Raw genomic sequence first — 16,866 nt, 5'->3', positions numbered from 1 at the left:
TTTGAGACAGTTGCCTAAGGTCACACAGCTAGTAAGCGTCAAGGGTCAGAGGCTAGATTTGAATTCAGGTCCTCCTGACTCCAGGGTTGGGTTCTATCCACTGCAGCGCCTACTAGTGGCCACAGTTTCTGTAGGTTGAGAGCCACCATCTAGTCCTCCTATCTCCAAAGTTCTTTTCTCTCTTCTATCTCAGGCGGCAGCCAAGGCTCCAGAGCCAAATGAGCTGCTAAAAGGGGCCATCGTGGCCCTTATGCCCAAACTGTGCCACATGAGACAAATTTGCAGATCTCTTAAGGAGCCCGGTAGGAGAGGAAGAGAGAAATCTGGGGGGGAGTCTCTGCCTGGGTGGAAAGAGAAAAAAGGCAGCTTGGGGAGACTCTGGCTCCCGACGGCTCCGAGACTGTCCTGCCCTGCCACTTTTGTGAGCAGCCCAGAATGCATCCTTAAGGAACGCCCCCTCTATAAAAATAGATACTGAATTTATGTTACTATTGTTTGCCCCTTGATTAGGAAGATCCTGGAGGTCAGGGTAGGCCCCATTCTTACGAGCTAGCCAGCCTGCCCTGAAGAGAAGAGCTATTTCCAAGACATCCATGAATCTGAAAAATGGGACTTGTCTGCCTTTTTTTTTTTTTTTTGTATTCCCAGCACCTAGCACAGCCCCTCACGCAAACAAAAGGTGCTTAATAAAATTGAAATGAATTAAAATCATCAAAGCTATAAAACTGTGGCGTGGGGGAAGAGTACCTGGGCTCTTACACGTGGTTTCTTGCATCTGGCATGAGAACTCCATCACAGTCAGATCCTTTAAAGTCATCCCTTTATCCACAGGAAAGTAGAAGATCTCCAGTTCCGAGTGGAAGAAGAATCCATCACTAAGGGAGACCTAGAGGTAAGGGTCCGGGGGCTCTTGTGCACACAGCTGGAACAGCTGGATTCTCAGGGAACTGTTGGCTGAGATGGGGATTCTGGGAACTCGTGTTTTCCTTTCCAGCATGGGCATTATAAAAGGAGAAAACCAGTGAAATATGGGGGGGGAGCATTCTTAAATCTTCAGAGGAGCAAGTACGAGGGAAGAAACTGAGGGAGGGCTTACGATTGAAGAGGGAGAATTCTGAACTTGGCACATAGTAGGTGCTTAATAAATGTTTATCAAATGACTAGCTGACAACCTCTGATCTGAAATCCCAAAGGTCATAAGCAAGAGGAATTGATCCTGCCCATTTGTGTTATAATGGAAATGTTCAATTTTGAACCTCAAGTTGTGGGTTCAAATATATTCTCTAGCGTCCATGGGACCCAGGATAAGATATTTAATTTGTCTGAGTCTCAGCTTTCTCCCCTCTAAAGTTGAGGGGGTTGGATTAGATTTTCCACTCTTGTCCCCATCATTACCTGAGAAGGTGAGAGGTCCTAGATACCAGCTGCCTTTTGCCACCTAACAACTTCCCTTTCTTTGCTTTGGTTCCCTCATGGGTAAATTGAAAGGCATTGTGGGATTGCCAATGCCTCCACCAGCTCCCAAAACAATCTGATTGTTTCAGTTTTTCCCAAGTCACAGGCTTACTGAGCAGGGGGCTGACCTTCACAGGCCATTTTCTTTAGAGCTTTTGAAACCTTTTAGATTTCTTTTAGTTTCTTTTAGATTTTTATTAGAATTTAGTTGGAAATAGTTTGGAGTTGAGAGCTGGGATCCATAGCATTTTATTTTTAGAACAAGAAGAGACTTTCAAGATGATGCAGTCCAATTTGCTCCCTTTTCAAAGGCAGAAAGTCAAGAAGGCAAGAGGAAGGGACTTGTCCAAAGTCTCATGGAGAGTTAGGGGCAGAGTTGGACTGAAACCCAGGTCTCTTGGCTTCCGAGGTCACCCTGTTTTCTCGGCCATATTCCGGAATTTGCAGATGGCCACAGCTTGCCTCAGTGGGGTGATAGAGGAAGTTATAGGACAAGGGATTAGCCAGAACCTTTTGTTCTGTGGTGGAATTGCCAAAAAAGGATTCATGGGTGGGGAGAACTTGGGCATTATAAACCAAGTCCAATGTCAGATACGGGGCAAGAGTGAAAGTATAAGGCACAGTGCTTAAAGCAGACCCCCTCCCCCCCAGATAGTCCTAATGACTGTGAGCTGCAGGATCAGAGCATGAGATGAAGGCATTCGGAGGCTCTTGTGCCTGTGCGTATCGGACTTACTCCCTTTGTCCCAGTGACCAGGAGCAATAGGAAAAGTAGCCAGGAAGCAAATTTAGTCGGCATTGACTTCCCGGCTGAGGGAGCTGTCCAAAGGGGCCACGGCCTGCCTAGGGAGACAGTGGGATCTCCCTGCTTGGTTAACTCCCAGCAGAGCTTGGCTCAACTCCTGGTTGGGGTCGGGACAGCAGAGGGACTGTTCGTCTGAGTTGGACACGATGGCCGCCAAGGTCACGTCTAGTTCTCAGATTCTGGAGTTCTGTGTTTTTGTTCATGTGTTTCAATCACATCTGACTTTCCTTGGCAAAGATACTGGAGCGATTTGCCATTTCCTTCTTTCACTCTTTTGATATATGAGGAAACTGAGGCAAACAGGGGAAGGTGACCTGCCCAGGATCACAGTTTGGCCAAATTTGAACTCAAGAAGAGTCTTCATACTTGGCGCTCTGTGCACTATGAAGCCGCCTAGCTGCCCAATGGAGATGCTTAGTAAATTATTGAGTGAGATGGCTTGATTTTTCCTGAGCCCTCCTCTGAATTTACTCGGGTGCATATGCTAGAATTGTAGAATGTTAGGGCTGGTCCCTAACTTTAAAGGGTCAGATCTAATGTCATTTTACATAAGAGAAAAAAGAGGCTCAGAACAGTCCCTAATGTCCACAGCCAATAAGGGACAGAACTAGGATCCGAACCCAGAACTTTTGCCTTTTTCCTCCCGTGCTCTTTGGTCTCAACCCCAACTAGCTCAGTAAGTTTCCCAAGTGGAAGAAAGCCCGCGAGGTGACTCAGGAGCATACAGGGAAGGCTGGCAGGGCTCATTGCTTTGCTGGGGACTTATGGGATGATGCAAGTCTCTAAGCTGTCTTTCCCAGAATCCGTTTCATCAGTCAGTCCCCTGCCTCCAGCTCAGGGGCCTGGCATCCCTTGGCCCAGCACTCTCCCGAGGCTTTCCAGCCGGGGCTTGTTGGGAATTTCTGAGGCCCCGTGTCTGACACATTCCTCCTTCTGCAGCAGCGAGCTAACTGCCGGGGCCTGCGGGTGCAGGTGGGCTTCCAGTGTGGACCCTGGCCTGTCGGGGAATGTGCTCTGGGGATTTGATTTTTTTCATTGTGTTGTTTTGCACATGGGGTCAGGTGACCCCGTCCTCATGGGCTACACGATCGTAAGCTTGTCAGTTGTCCCTTCCACGAGCTTCAGTTTCCTGAGCTGTAAAACGAGAAGAATAATCCTTGTTCCACCTGCCTCAGGGAGCTAGCACAGGAAAGCATTGTCTATACCTTCCAGTGCTGTAGAAAGACATCTGCTTAAGCCGTGAGAGTTAGGAGCACAGGCCTGCTGATGATCGGTCTCTCAGTCACCTGAGGACTGGTCAGCCTGGCTCACTTTGGGAGACTCGTCACCGAGTTGGCTGCGAGACGAGGTACTTTCCAGCTGCAGAAACTCTTGGCTGCTCTCCATTAGTCAACCAAGGAGGATTTATGAAGCCGCTAATATGTGCCGGGAATGGTGCTGGATGGGTTACAAGTTCAAAGAAGGAAATAATTAATCCTTCTTCTCAAAGAGTTTAAGTTTGAAAGGGGGAGACAAAAAATACATGAAAAATATATGCATGGGGAAGGCAGATAGGTGGTGCAGTGGATAGAGCACCAGCCCTGAAGTCAGCAGGACCTGAGTTCAAATCTGACCTCTGACACCTAACACTTTCTGGCTATGTGACCCTGGGCAAGTCACTTAATCCCAGTTGCCTCAGCAAATAAACAAACAAATAAATATGCAGCACAGATATAAAATGAATACAAACATATATGCACGTGTACCTACACACACACGCACGTGTGCGCACCAGTACACAACCAGTGCAGAGATACAGAGATGAGAGATGTAGCATTATGGTCGAGGAACAAAGACAGAACCATTCTGACTGGCAAAGGCTGGAGAGGATCTGGTCCTCTGGTTGAAAGGTAGGGCTTTATCCCAGAAGTGACAGGAAGTCGCCATAGTGGAATGCCTTTATTGGGTTGTCACTTAAGTAACGTTACTTTGGCAACAGTGCGTAGGATGGACTGTGGTGGCAAGAGAGATGTGAGGCAAGGAGCCCCGTGAGAAGGTTACTAAATAATGGGGGAGAGAGATGATGGGGATATGGAACTGCATTAATATAGAGAGAAATGTGAAGGAAGCATGATCTGCAAAATTGAGTGAATGAACGGAAGCAGAAGCATTTCTCGAGCACTTCCCTTTCGCTGCGCTAAGACAAAAGCAAGATGTCCAAATGGATGGAAGGTGAGACGGACAAGATCTGAGGTCAGCTAGAGAGAGGAAGCATCCTCACTGATAAAGCTACGAAATGAGTCTTCAGCCCGGGAGAGCAAAGCATTTGCCAGGAAAGCGGCGATGGGTACATAGGGTGAAGGGCAGTTGACGGCGTCTGCAGCATGTGGATTTGAGGCTTTGCCAATTAGTTCCTCTCCAGTTGCCTGAGAATGGTTTCTATGGATACAGTGGTTGTCTTGCTAGGGGGTGATGGGGACCGGAAAGCTTTCTGCCCACTTGGCTCTGTATTCATGGGGTGGGCTTTGTAGAACCAGAGCTCCAGGAAGGAGGGAGCTTAGGGGCCTCAGACCCATGAAATCCCAGCTTGCTTGGGATCACTTGGATCAAAAGGAGTGAGAGTAGGACTCTCTTGTCTGTGGTTACAGAAGATGGAAGGATGCAGGCAGCAGGGGAAAGCCAGGCGAACGTCTGAGCATCTGTGACATCCTCCCTTGGTGTCGGGCACTGTGGATAATTGTGATTAATGATAATCACTGACATTTAGAGGGCCATTTTAAGATTGTGAAACATTTTACATGTATGTATGTATGTAATGTATATAATGTATGTAAAATGTACTTACATGTGTAATTGTAAAATTACTTACATTGGGGATTCTAGCAATCTGAGGTAAGGGTATCGTTATTCTCAATTTACAGATGATGAAGATAAGACTTGGAGATATTATGAGACAATTGAGATCACAGAACTGGTATTTTTAGAACTAGAAGGGACCTTGCCCCTCATTTTATAGATTTGGAAACTGAGGCCTGAAAAAGTAAAGTGATTTCCAAGATCACACTGTTAGGGGCGGAAGGATCAGAATACGAACTTGGGTTCTCAAGTTCCTATGAATCTGGGTGCAATTTGCTTTCCACCTCTCCAAGCCACAGCAGAGGCAACCTCTGAACCTGGGTCTCTCTGATTCCAGGTCTGGCAATCCCCTCAGATGTTAAACTCAAGGCCAGAAGAGCCTCAGAGTCCACCAACAACTCTCTCACTTTATTTATGTTGGCCTTGGTTTTCTTATTTGTAAAATCACTTGCCTATTCTCACAGAGGCAGAGGCGGGTTTTGAAGCCAGGTCTTCCTGATTCTGAATCCAAAGATGCCTTTTAGTCCAGAGCTAAAAGGGGCCTCAGAATACATGAATCCACTCGCTCATTTTCCAAATGAGGAAACTGAGGCCCAGGGTTGCCAAGTGATTTCACACAAGGTCCCAAAGGTAGTCGGCGTTAGTTAGAATCCAGGTCCCCGGACTGTAAAAACCATGTTTTCATTTCCCCATCTACTTCCATGCCTTGATGCACATCAAACACCATAGAACACCATGATCACACCAATGATGATGATGATGATGATGATGGTAAAGACTGCAATGATGATGACAGCAATAATGAAGGCGACGATAATGACAATGGTGATGGTGACAATGAGGAGGAAGAGGATGGCGACGAAGACGACAACAATGATGATGGTGATGATGATGATGAGGAGGAAGAGAGTGATGACTACAGCAACAGTGGTGATGGTGATGACGAGGATGACGGCAATGATGATGACAGCAACAATGGTGATGGCGATGACGACGATGAAGAGGATGATGGCGACGATGATGACAGCAACAATGTGATGGCGACGATGAGGAGGAGGATGACGGCGGTGACGACAGCAGCGATCGTGATGGCAACGGTGGTGGTGATGATGATGATGATGATAATGATAATGTTATGATTATGGCAGAGATGGTGACAACAACAATGCTGCTGCTGATAACGATAATGGCAATGACAATGATACAGTGATGACACCCATAGTGATGATGGTGACAATGCTGCTGCCGCTGCTGGCAACCACAGTGATGATGATGACCCTGATGATGATGATGATAACCCATTTCCTGGAATGAGGAAAACTGCTTTGTAAACCTTCAGTAACCACAGAGATGTGAGCTCTACCCTCCAAAGACTCAGAAGACGTAATCTAGGAATGGAAGTTAAAGAGAGACACAAGTGCTCTAGCCCAGGACAGCCCAGGTGAAGGGTTAAACGAGGCCTATGTTCAGCCGAGAAGTCTCCTGTGGAAAGATTTTAGGCCCTGTCCGTGGTAACCACTTTAAGCTGCCTCCTGCTATCAAAGGTCTCCCCTTTTCTCTCCTTCAAAGAATGTCAGTACTTTATATGTTTAGCCTTACTAGTCCGTGTGATCCTGAGCAAGTCATTTACCCCTGTTTGTCTCACTTTCTTCATCTATAAAATGAGCTGGAGGAGGAAATGGCAGGCCATTCCAGTATCTTTGCCAAGAAGACCCCAGATGGGTCGGGGGAGTGGGACATGAGGGCAACAGCTGAGCAACAACAAACGTTAGGCGCTGTCCTGTGGAAAGCCGTCGGGGTCCGCGTACCCTGATTTTCCTGAGGTAGCCCTGGTGGTGTTTGGATGGTGGGACCCATATAATCAAAGTTTCTTTGGCCTCTGTCTCCTCCTCCTCCTTCTCCTTCAATGGTCCAGACTCTCCTTCCCTGTTCCGTTCCAACCTCGATACTTGACCTTGAGTCAGCTCCCAGATGGGCTTCACTTTGCCCATCTGTTGTGTGAGATTCAGATGACAATTCGCACCCGGGGCGAAGATCTGGCTTAATTAACGTCTGAGGAAGGCTGTGTGATCGCTGGCTAAGAGCCAGCCTTCCCTTTCTCCTTTTCCTTGTCCTGGTCACCTGGGCTGTTTGATGGTATCAGGTTCTTTCCAGAGGGGAACTAGCACTCGGTGAAAATAGGTGAAGTTACAGGTGGCAGATGCTCCCCTGGAGCCCACCAGGTATTGGGAGTGTGGGGGGGGATGGGTACAACATAAGTGCCTGGTTAGCCACCACTGGGAAAGGCCCTCAGGATCCTGAAATACGGGTGAAATGTTCCCTTCCCGATATTATAAGGTAGTCACATTCTTGAGAGGCAGCATAAGATGAGGGGGAGACAGAGAGAAAAGGAAGAATAGAGAGAGAGAGGCAGATGGAGACAGAGGAAGAGACACAGAGAAGAAAGGGAGAGAGGGAGACAGAAACATGGAGAAATGGAGGGAAAGAGAGACAGAGACATGGAGAAAGAGAGAGGGCGAGACAAAGAGACAAAGAAGGGAAGGAAAAAGAGAGAGACAAATAGAGAGACAGAGATAGACAGAGAGAAGGAAGGAAAGAAAGAGACACAGAGCAAAAGACAGGGAGACAGAGAAAGCATTGGCCTGGGAGTCAACGTTAGTTAGGTACAAGTGTCTCTGTGACCCTGGGCATGTCCCTTAATCACCAGGAAACTCAAACTATTAAGTCACAGAAAAGGTACCACTCTACATTGGTTAAGGGAGTTTCCTCATCTGGAATTTCCTTATACCAATGAAATCCCTTATCTAATCTCTATCCCAAGGCATTATGGGAGGTACTGGGGATTTTGTTTTCTTTTTGATATAGAAATGTGATTTCATTAGCATTGGGAACTCTTAGTTTGGAATTCCCCTCATTGATACAGATTGCAGCTCATCACTGGTGGTTTATGGTGTTGGGAGATGGCTTGGCACACCGCGAAGGCTTACGGGTGGTCACGCGGCTACTCTGTGCCAACAAAGCTGGCCCTCTCTTTGGCAACTGTGTGGGAGATGGCTGCAGGGACACCCCTAAGAACCAGGAATAGGTGAAAGTGAAAAAACCATGTCTCTACTTAGGAGCAACTTACATTCTCTTCAATGGAAGGAGCCTAAGAGTCAAGGGTCCTGGTTTCAGATCTTCCCTTTGTGTGATCTTAGGCAAGTCAGTTTACTCTTCTGTAAATTGAGGAAGTTGGACCAGCTGAGTCCAATCTGAGGTGTCTTGCTGCTCTAGATTGATGGTCCTATGAGCTTGTGTCCTATGGCCTCAGTTTCCCCATCTGCAAAATGAAGGGATAAGTCTGGATGATCTATGAGTATTCTTCTACCTCCAGATTTGGGTCCCATTGACACGTTCCTATTGGGAGGATGGACACATTTGTCAATCAATCAACCAAATGCTTTATTAAGCACTTATTATGTGCCAGGGAATGTGCCGAGCCCCGAGGATGGCAAAAACGGTCCCAGCTCTCAAGGAATTTATATTCTAATGAGGAAGAAAGCACTTTATGAATGGGAGTTTTCAATAAGGGTACCGAAAATAACCGTGGAGGGACAGGAACTCCTGGGATGGGAAAGGTCACCTGGAGAAAGTGGTAATTGAGTCGAGTCTTCAAAGAATCGAGTGATTCTGAGAGGCAAGGATGAGGAAGAAGAGTGGTCCAGACGTAGAGTACAGGCTTTCAAAAGCATGGAGCTGAGATGGAGCACTGTGTGTGAGGAGCAACAGGTAGGGCACTATGGAAAGGTAAGAAGGATGTGGAAAGCATTATGTTCCAACCAGGGGGATTTATATTTGATCCTGAAGGTACTAGGGAGCCACTGAAGTTTCTGGAGGAGAGGGAATTCCTATGAACAAACTTATATAAAAATGACTTTGCAGCTGTGTATAAGATGAATTAGAGTGAGGAAAAATGGGAACCCAGAAGCTCTAGGAAAATAGGAGGAAGGAAAGATAACTTTATCTGGAAGGCTCAGGGAAATCAGGAGATAGCATGTTGATAGAGCCTCAGAAAGAAAAGTTTTTGACCAGTAGAGATGGAGGAGTAGACGCCAGTTATGGTAGGACAGCCCGTCAGGCCCCCTCTGCCTATTCTGAAGCAACTCCAGAGTCACCCCTCCTTAAGAGGAAAAGCTAGCAGGGGCATGTGGGGTGGATTCTGTGCCACAGTGATGGGCTCCCAGCCCTGAGGCAAACACAGGGCTGCCCTACCTGGGGAAGGAGAGGACGGGATAGATTAGGGGTATCTCTGGACTCGGGCCTTCATCTGAGAGGTGACCCCAAGGCCCTGCCGGCCACACTGGTCCTGGCATTCGGGAGGAAGAAAGAGAGCCCGTCTCGCAAAAGCAGCCGACGTGGTAGCAGGTTGCCTTGAAGGTGGTTTCTAGTAGAGCCTTTTTGTTTGGTTTTGTTTTAAAAGGGCTGGGGATGAAAAATGAGGCAGGTATAATGGGATTCCAGCCCCATTGCTGTGACCCTGCAATCACTCGTGTGCTGATTCTACTTTTATTCTGTTTCTACTGCCTTTCTTTGTCTTATCCATATACCTGGGGTTGGACCAAATGACCTCTGAGGTCACCTCTAGGTCTAAAATAGTAGTCCTATATCCCCTCGCCTCCTTGGGCCTCAGTTTCCCCGTCTGTAAAATGAGGGGGTTGGACCAGATGGTTAGGCCTGTGATCCTATGAATCACAAAGGTATTCTTACGGCCAAGGATTCCGCCTAGTCCTGAGAGAGTTGGGCGCAGCCACCATGGACACGGGCAGAAAACTTGGGGACCTTGGATCCAAAGAGGGGAAGTCGGCAGGACTGAGGTCCTTGCAGTTCCAAATTTAGATCCCTCTGGTTGAAGAGGTGGTGTTGCATAGTGGGAAGAGCATGAGAATCGGGGCAGCTGGGTCAAACCCTCTCCCATTTCCTGTGTGACTTTGGCCAAGTCCCTGGGTCTCAGTTTCCTCATCTGTAAAGTGAGGTTAGACCAGACGACCTCTAAAGCCCTTTCTGGCTCTAGATCCAACATCCCTTGGTTCTGATTCATGTCTCCTCTGTGTGCCTCAGTTTTCCCATCTGTCAAAAAGGTTGGACCAGATGGCCTCTGGTTCCTTTGTGCTCTAAATCTGTGATTCTGTGATCCTGTGAATATGATGCAGCCTCTTTTCTCTCTCTCTTTCCCTCTCCTGCTTTGCCTTTCTCTCTCTCTCTCTCTCTGTCTCTGTCTCTCCCCCACTCTCCTCCCCTCCCCATGCGGGACCAGACTCAGACGCAGCTGGAACATGCTCGAATTGGAGAGCTAGAACAGAGCCTGCTGTTTGAGAAGGCACAGGCAGAAAAGCTGCTAAGAGAGTTAGAGGACAACCGGGTAAAGATGTCCCTCCCCCATCCCTCCAGCCCCACCCTCCCCCATACACCCTCCCTGCCAAGTCCAACTTCTCCGGCCCCTCCCATCGCCACCCTCCCTTTTTTTTTTTCTTTTCTTTTTCTTTTTTTTTTTTTTTTTTGGCCTTCTGTGATTTCTTCATTATTGCTTTTTTTTTTCATTCTTTTTTGGAAACAGTGGAGAAATGCAAGCAGGTCAAATTCATCGGGAAGGCTTTGTGCTTTTCGATGCTAGTGTTGATTTGTTTCTCTAATTTGAATTTATTTCTCAGCTCATCATCCCATTTTACCAGAAATCTCTGGGGACTCAGTTTCCTTATCTGTAAAATGAAAGGAGTTGAACTCGATGGTCACTGAGTTCCCCTGTCCATACGTAGGATTACACGATCCAGAGTCACTAACCACCTCTGGGTCTCACTTTCCTGGTCTTTAAAATAAGGTGGCCCCCGAGGCCTTTCCCAGCTGTCGAGCTGGGATCCTGGGATCCCGTGATCATGCTTTCTACGGATGTCCCACAGTCCTCCACTTCCCCCTTTTCTCCCTTTCACCATCCACACCCATTCACAAATTCATTTTGCTTCCAAATATCACTTCCCGTTCCTGATTCAAGTCTTCAACTTGGAGCAGCCTCCATCAGTCTCTCTCCTTTATGGAGCTTAGAAAAGGGAAGAACTGAGCAAGGGGTTGGCACAAAAGCTTCTCAGAGAGAAAACAAAGGAGTTTCTTCAGAATTCCCAGTTGGCTCCCAACAAGATGGCAGATGCAGGATCTGAGGGAGTGGCAGGGGGAGGAGAGGGTGGCCATCTCTGGGAGTCAGATGTTATTGGAGGGTAGGAAACGAATTCACCAATTCTCTCAGCTTCCTTCTGGGGCCCAATGAGATGAGCGATGTTGTAGGGGGTGATGACTAGGGAAGAGGACCAATGAAATCCACTAGAACCAAGTACCACATTTGTTCTTGGAGGGACAGGATTCTGACTCAATGGCCCATTCTGGGCCCCTTGCTTCCCTCCATCAGGCAGCAAGATCAGGTCCCTAGCAAACTTCCCTCCAAAAGTTAGTCCCAAAAAACCTAGTTCTCTCTTCCTAGTGTGGAGAGTGACCACAGTGCCTCAGCTTTCTAGCAGAGCTGGAACTAAGGAGAGGCCTGGAGGGAAGCTGCTGCCTAGAGCACAATACCCAGAGATAACCCCCTTTACTTCTTAGAGAGCTGGAACTAAGAGTAGGCAATGAGGGAAAGTGCCTAGGGTACAACACCTGAGAGGGGCAGGAGATAGGGATGCTTTGAAATGTTATACCTTATAAAAGCTCTTGTCTTTACTACCAGATGATTCTATTCTTCATGTCAAGCAGATATTTTCTGAGAGCTAAGTCAAGGGTTACAGTAAAGGCTCCACGCTCCCTCCAGGAGACATGAACAGTTTTTTGAGTGTTAAGTTGGAGGGCCAAGTAATTTTCAAAACTTGCCTGACCCCCTAACCCTGATTCCATCATTCATCCCCCATCCATCCACTGCCATGTTTTATTTATGTTGCTATAACTTTTAACAGTCAATCCCTAATGGTAAAGACTCCTCCTTTTACCCCAGGGTAGTGGAGTGCGGCCCCTGGTTTTCATGAGAGGGGGTGCTTGAGACTGGCCAGGAATACTGATTGCTCAGAAGGGCCGAGTCTCGCCTTTCCATCACCCGCTGTCACCATCGTTTCTGTGGCTGCTGCTTGAGTTGAGAGAAATGTTGGGAAAGCACGATTTTTTTAAATGCATGAGTATGAGGGGCAGCTGGTTGGCGCAGTGGCTAGAGCACCAGCCCTGAAGTCAGGAGGACCTGAGTTCAAATATGGCTTCAGACACTTAACACTTCTTGGCTGTGCTTAACCCCAATTGCCTCAGCCAAAAAAAAATTTTTTTGCTTGGGTATGTTTATAGATGAGCCAGTTTCATTGCTCCATCCTGCCACAGGTGCATATTATTTATGTGACCTTGAAAAAAGTCACTTAATCTCAGTTTCCTCTCTAAAACAAAGGCATGATCTTATATAATATCCACATTTAGGATCCTATAATATGTATTAACACCTAGAGAAAGGTAGGTATATTTATTTGAGTTAAGGCAAAGAAGCAAGAAATGGCTCATCTGAGGACTGGCTGGCTAGCTTTAATACATCTCCAGATTGGCTGGCCTAGCTTTGGTCCCTCTGAGGATTGGCCGGCTAGCTTTAATCCATCTGCGAATTGGCCAGTTTCAGTTTTCCCTACTACAAAGAAGGATTTGATTTAGGAATTTTAAAATCATTTGAGATGAGATTAAAAAACCTAATTGTTTCTAATGTCATCCAATGAAAATGGGTCATAAGTGAATTATACTAGATTTCCAGACCTGAATGAAGCCTTTTTCGGTACTTGGCTAAAGGTAATCCACCAAGTGAGGCAAGTTGCTTTCTGGACGTGTCCTCCTTTTTACACATAAGTGACACAGAGCAGGCCTTGAAGGGAAACAGTTAACCCAAGACATGAGCAGGTTTGTGTCCCCGCCCAGTTCCCACTCATCATATCTGTGGCGAAAATGGGCTGTTTCCCGAGTCTCCAGAGCTGATACCCTGGGGTAAAACTGGGAGTCAGGAGGGGCCGTTTTGTCTTCTCCCTCTAATACACTTACAGCCTCCCTCTCTCACCAAGGACGCTGCCCATCCACCCGGCGTCAATCCTTCCACCCTGAATGCAGGGGAGGCCCCAACTGACCAGATGTTCTCTTTGGTTCCCAGATGACGACGGTGGCGGAGAAGTCGAGGATCCTGCAGCTGGAGGAGGAGCTGAGCCTTCGCCGCGGGGAGATCGAGGAGCTCCAGCAGTGCCTGCGGCAAGCGGGCCCCGCGGACCCCACGGACACCAGTCCGTCCTCCGAGGCTTTGCGGCTGCGCGAGCAGCTTCTGTCCGCCAGCAAAGAGCACCAGAAGGAGAGCGGGCTGCTCCGAGACAAGTACGAGAAAGCCCTGAAGGCCTACCAGCTCGAGGTGGAGAGGCTGAAGGCCGCCAACGAGAAGTACGCCCAAGAGATCGTGGACCTGAAGCACAAAGTCCAGCAGGCCACCAGCGAAAACATGGGGCTGATGGACAACTGGAAGTCCAAGCTGGACACGCTGGCTTCGGACCACCAGAAGTCCCTGGAGGACCTGAAGGCCACCCTCAACTCGGGCCCCAACACCCAGCACAAGGAGATTGTGGAGCTGAAGGCCGTGATGGAGAGCATCAAGCTCGAGCACCAGCTGGAGCTGGGCAACCTGCGGGCCAAGCACGACATCGAGATGGCCGTCCTGGCCAAGGAGAAGGAGGGCCTCCTGGGGAAGCTGGAGCAGGCCCGCGAGGAGCTGGAGGAGGTGCGCCTGCACTGGAAAGCCCAGCTGGAAGCCAGGTCCAACCAGCACCTGCTGGAGCTGCAGGAGGCCAAGGAGCAGTGCAGGGACGCCGAGCTGCGGGCCCGGGAGCTCGGCAAGCTGGACGGAGAGTGCAAGGAGCAAGCTCAGGCCATAGATTTCCTCAAGGAGCAGATCTCCCTGGCGGAGAAAAAGATGCTGGACTATGAGGCGCTGCAGAGGACGGAGGCCCAGAGCAAACAGGAAATCCAAAGGTTACAGGAAAAACTCTTGGTGACAGAAAACAAACTCCAGGCCATGGAATCCCTCTGCTCTTCTCAGCACTCTGATGTAGGCTTGGATGAGGGTCTTGGGCTCTTCCTTTCTTTCCCCGGTGGGCTGGCCTGGGGGGGGGGGGGGGGGGGGCTTTGACAAGACGGATCCAAGGCTGGGCTGGGAGTAGGGGGTAGAGACCAGACCTGGAGCTTTTTAGGTACGTATTCTTTGGTACAGAGGAGGGAACTCCCTCCGGCAATGCAGATTGGTCCCTTCTGTGCCACTTATAATTTTAGACAGTTATAAATTTAGACACTGAGAGATTAAGTGACACAATCGATATGTGTCAGAGGTAAGTCTTGAGCCAAGGATGGCTCCCTGAGGTGGTCCCTTGGGACGGGCCCCTTCAGATGGCTCTCTAAGATGGCTCCCTAGGTCTGCTTCCAATGATGTTCCTAGAATGGCCCCCTGGGATGGTTCCCTGGGACAGCCCCCTTCAGATGGCTTTCTAAGATGGCTCCCTAGGATTGCTTCCAATGACATTCCTAGAATGGCCCTCTGGGATGGTTCCCTAGGGTGGCCCCCAAGGATTGCTTCCAATGATGTTCCTGGGATGGCCCCCTAGGATGGTCCCCTGGGATGGCCCCTCTCAGATGGCTCCCTAAGATTGCTTCCAATGATGTTCCTGGGATGGCCCCCTAGGATGGTCTCTATGGGGTCTGGAAGTTGAATGACAATTTTATTTGCATGTGTCCCCATAAAAGATGAAGAGAAGCCCCCAAAAGTCTCTTTGGACTCTGATGCAAAAAGCATAGAACTGAGGACCAGCAGCTAGCTAAAGGACCTTCCTGGCAGCTCTGCCTGACCTAGAACTATGGATCCTCTCTCCATGGTGCTGAAAACGAGAACTTGCAGAGACGTCCTCTAGGGACTCTTCTATCCTATCTGAATATTTGACTCCCCCCTTTTCATTAAGGGAGATGTCTCCTAATGAAGTTTGGATTCCCCCCAAAAGTAAGAATTATAAACACCCCCCCATGAGAACCTGTCGGGGCCCTCTGCACATACATTGTTAGTCAGTCGTTTAGTCACTTTTATAACCCCATTTGGGGGTTTCTTAGCAAAATGAAGTGGTTTTCTTCCTAGGAGGGGAATTTTGGGGAGCGCTGAAGTGATCATGGTCCCCCTGGAGAGTGTGGGAAAGAACATGCTCATCCAGCCCCCTCTAGGCACAGAATGAACGTTGGTCACCAACATCCCTAAATGCTCTTCAAATCTATCGGGCCCAGAGTACAGAATGCACAGCACCCACTCCAGTGAGCAACTTAGGGAGCTGATAAATATTCTCTTTGATGTGAAAGTTGATGCCCCGACTTTCTTCTTCCCCCACCCACCCACCCTCGACCTGAGCATGGTCTAGTAGGAGGGAAACTGGATCAGGAGGCAGAAGAGCTGGATTTTACTGTATGACTCGCTGTGTGATCTTGCATAAGTCCCCTTCCCTTTCACATCTCAGCTTTAAGGCATAGAAATGCAAGATCATTTCTAAGACCCTCTTTTATTCATATACTTGATAAATATATAAGGAACCTCCTATTTTGAGAATAACGTCTACTTAGTTTTATCATATAAATGTATATTTATGTAGGAAGTTCTAGTCCTTTGCCCTGGGTTAATCATGTGTACGTATATGTAGGGTGGGAGAGGGGGCATCTTGATGTTTTCATTGATTGTAGGTTGAATATGAGTCAACAGGGTGACATGGAAGTCGGGAAAGTGGCTAAGGTCTCGAACCGTGATAACAGAACAAGGGAAAGGATGGTCCTGTTATTCTCTGCCCAGATCAGGCCATCAGTGTGCCCCTCAGCCCTGGCATCCTGCTTTAAAGCTGTTGGAGCAGCAATGAGAGAGGCAGCCCATTGTGACCGAAAGCTGGCCTTGCCGTCGGGAAGAACTGGGACTGAGTCCCAGCTCTGACACATACTCCCTACATGCACCTGGACAGGTCACGATTTCCCAGTGTCCCAGACATCAGGATAGAAATTACATACCGGTCACTGAGTTGCCCTGGAGACAGAGTTTGCTCCCGGAGCAATCCTTAGACCAATCAAGTCTGAGTTTTGGACCAGAGGAAAAGTAGAGACATAAGTGCATTCAAAGGAGGGAGATCAGGGGCTCTGAAAGGTCTGGAAACTCTCATGTGGAGTCCAACAGTCTAATGTGGGATCAAAGGCTCGGCCTTCAAGCCCTCATGTGTCCGAGGAGATGTTCTGACTCTAGCTTGGCCCGGGGTATGGCCAATCAAGCGGTTTCCTTGTTCAGGCTTTGGGGAGCCCCCAGTAAATTGGACTTTAGTGGGTGTGAGAGGGAGGAAGCGAGTACATCCCCTCACGGAGAACATTTCTTCCAGGTGATCGAGACAAATGACATTTCAGAAGAGAAGATCAGAATGAAGCAGACCATGGAGGGTAAGGGGCTATCTGTTGTCTCCCCGCCTCCCAGTGCTCCCCTTGGGTTGGATCCTGGGGCTTGGGGTCTGAGGAATAACTATTCCTGGGAAGCGTTCTCTTAGGGCATTTCTTACAGCTAAAAGAAATCTTTCTTGTGCTTATGTAGTGAAACATAATCATCATTCATGGGACCATCTCTGCAACCTCGAATCTTAGAGTTGCTTACTCTCTAACCATTGCACAGCACTGTCTCTCATATAATTGCTACTAATAATATGGAA

At 48.3% G+C, this 16,866-nt stretch overlaps 1 protein-coding gene across 2 annotated transcripts in view; it reads left to right on the top strand.

The window, feature by feature from the left end:
* CLIP2 (CAP-Gly domain containing linker protein 2) overlaps positions 1 to 16,866 on the top strand; it is a 111,392-nt gene that overhangs the window by 74,315 nt on the left and 20,211 nt on the right. The window contains exons 8-11 of one of the 2 annotated variants that reach the window (XM_031967933.1): positions 832 to 892; positions 10,389 to 10,493; positions 13,272 to 14,210; positions 16,546 to 16,603. In XM_031967933.1, the coding sequence (XP_031823793.1) occupies positions 832 to 892; positions 10,389 to 10,493; positions 13,272 to 14,210; positions 16,546 to 16,603 (1,163 nt within the window). The remainder of the gene's footprint in view (positions 1 to 831; positions 893 to 10,388; positions 10,494 to 13,271; positions 14,211 to 16,545; positions 16,604 to 16,866) is intronic. The other variant, XM_031967934.1, reaches the window with a different exon arrangement.

Source organism: Sarcophilus harrisii, chromosome 4 (genome assembly GCF_902635505.1).
Source record: "Sarcophilus harrisii chromosome 4, mSarHar1.11, whole genome shotgun sequence".
Classification (NCBI taxonomy): domain Eukaryota; kingdom Metazoa; phylum Chordata; class Mammalia; order Dasyuromorphia; family Dasyuridae; genus Sarcophilus; species Sarcophilus harrisii.
The sequence above is the reverse complement of the archived record's forward strand: the minus strand, read 5'-3'. Positions and strand labels throughout refer to the sequence as shown.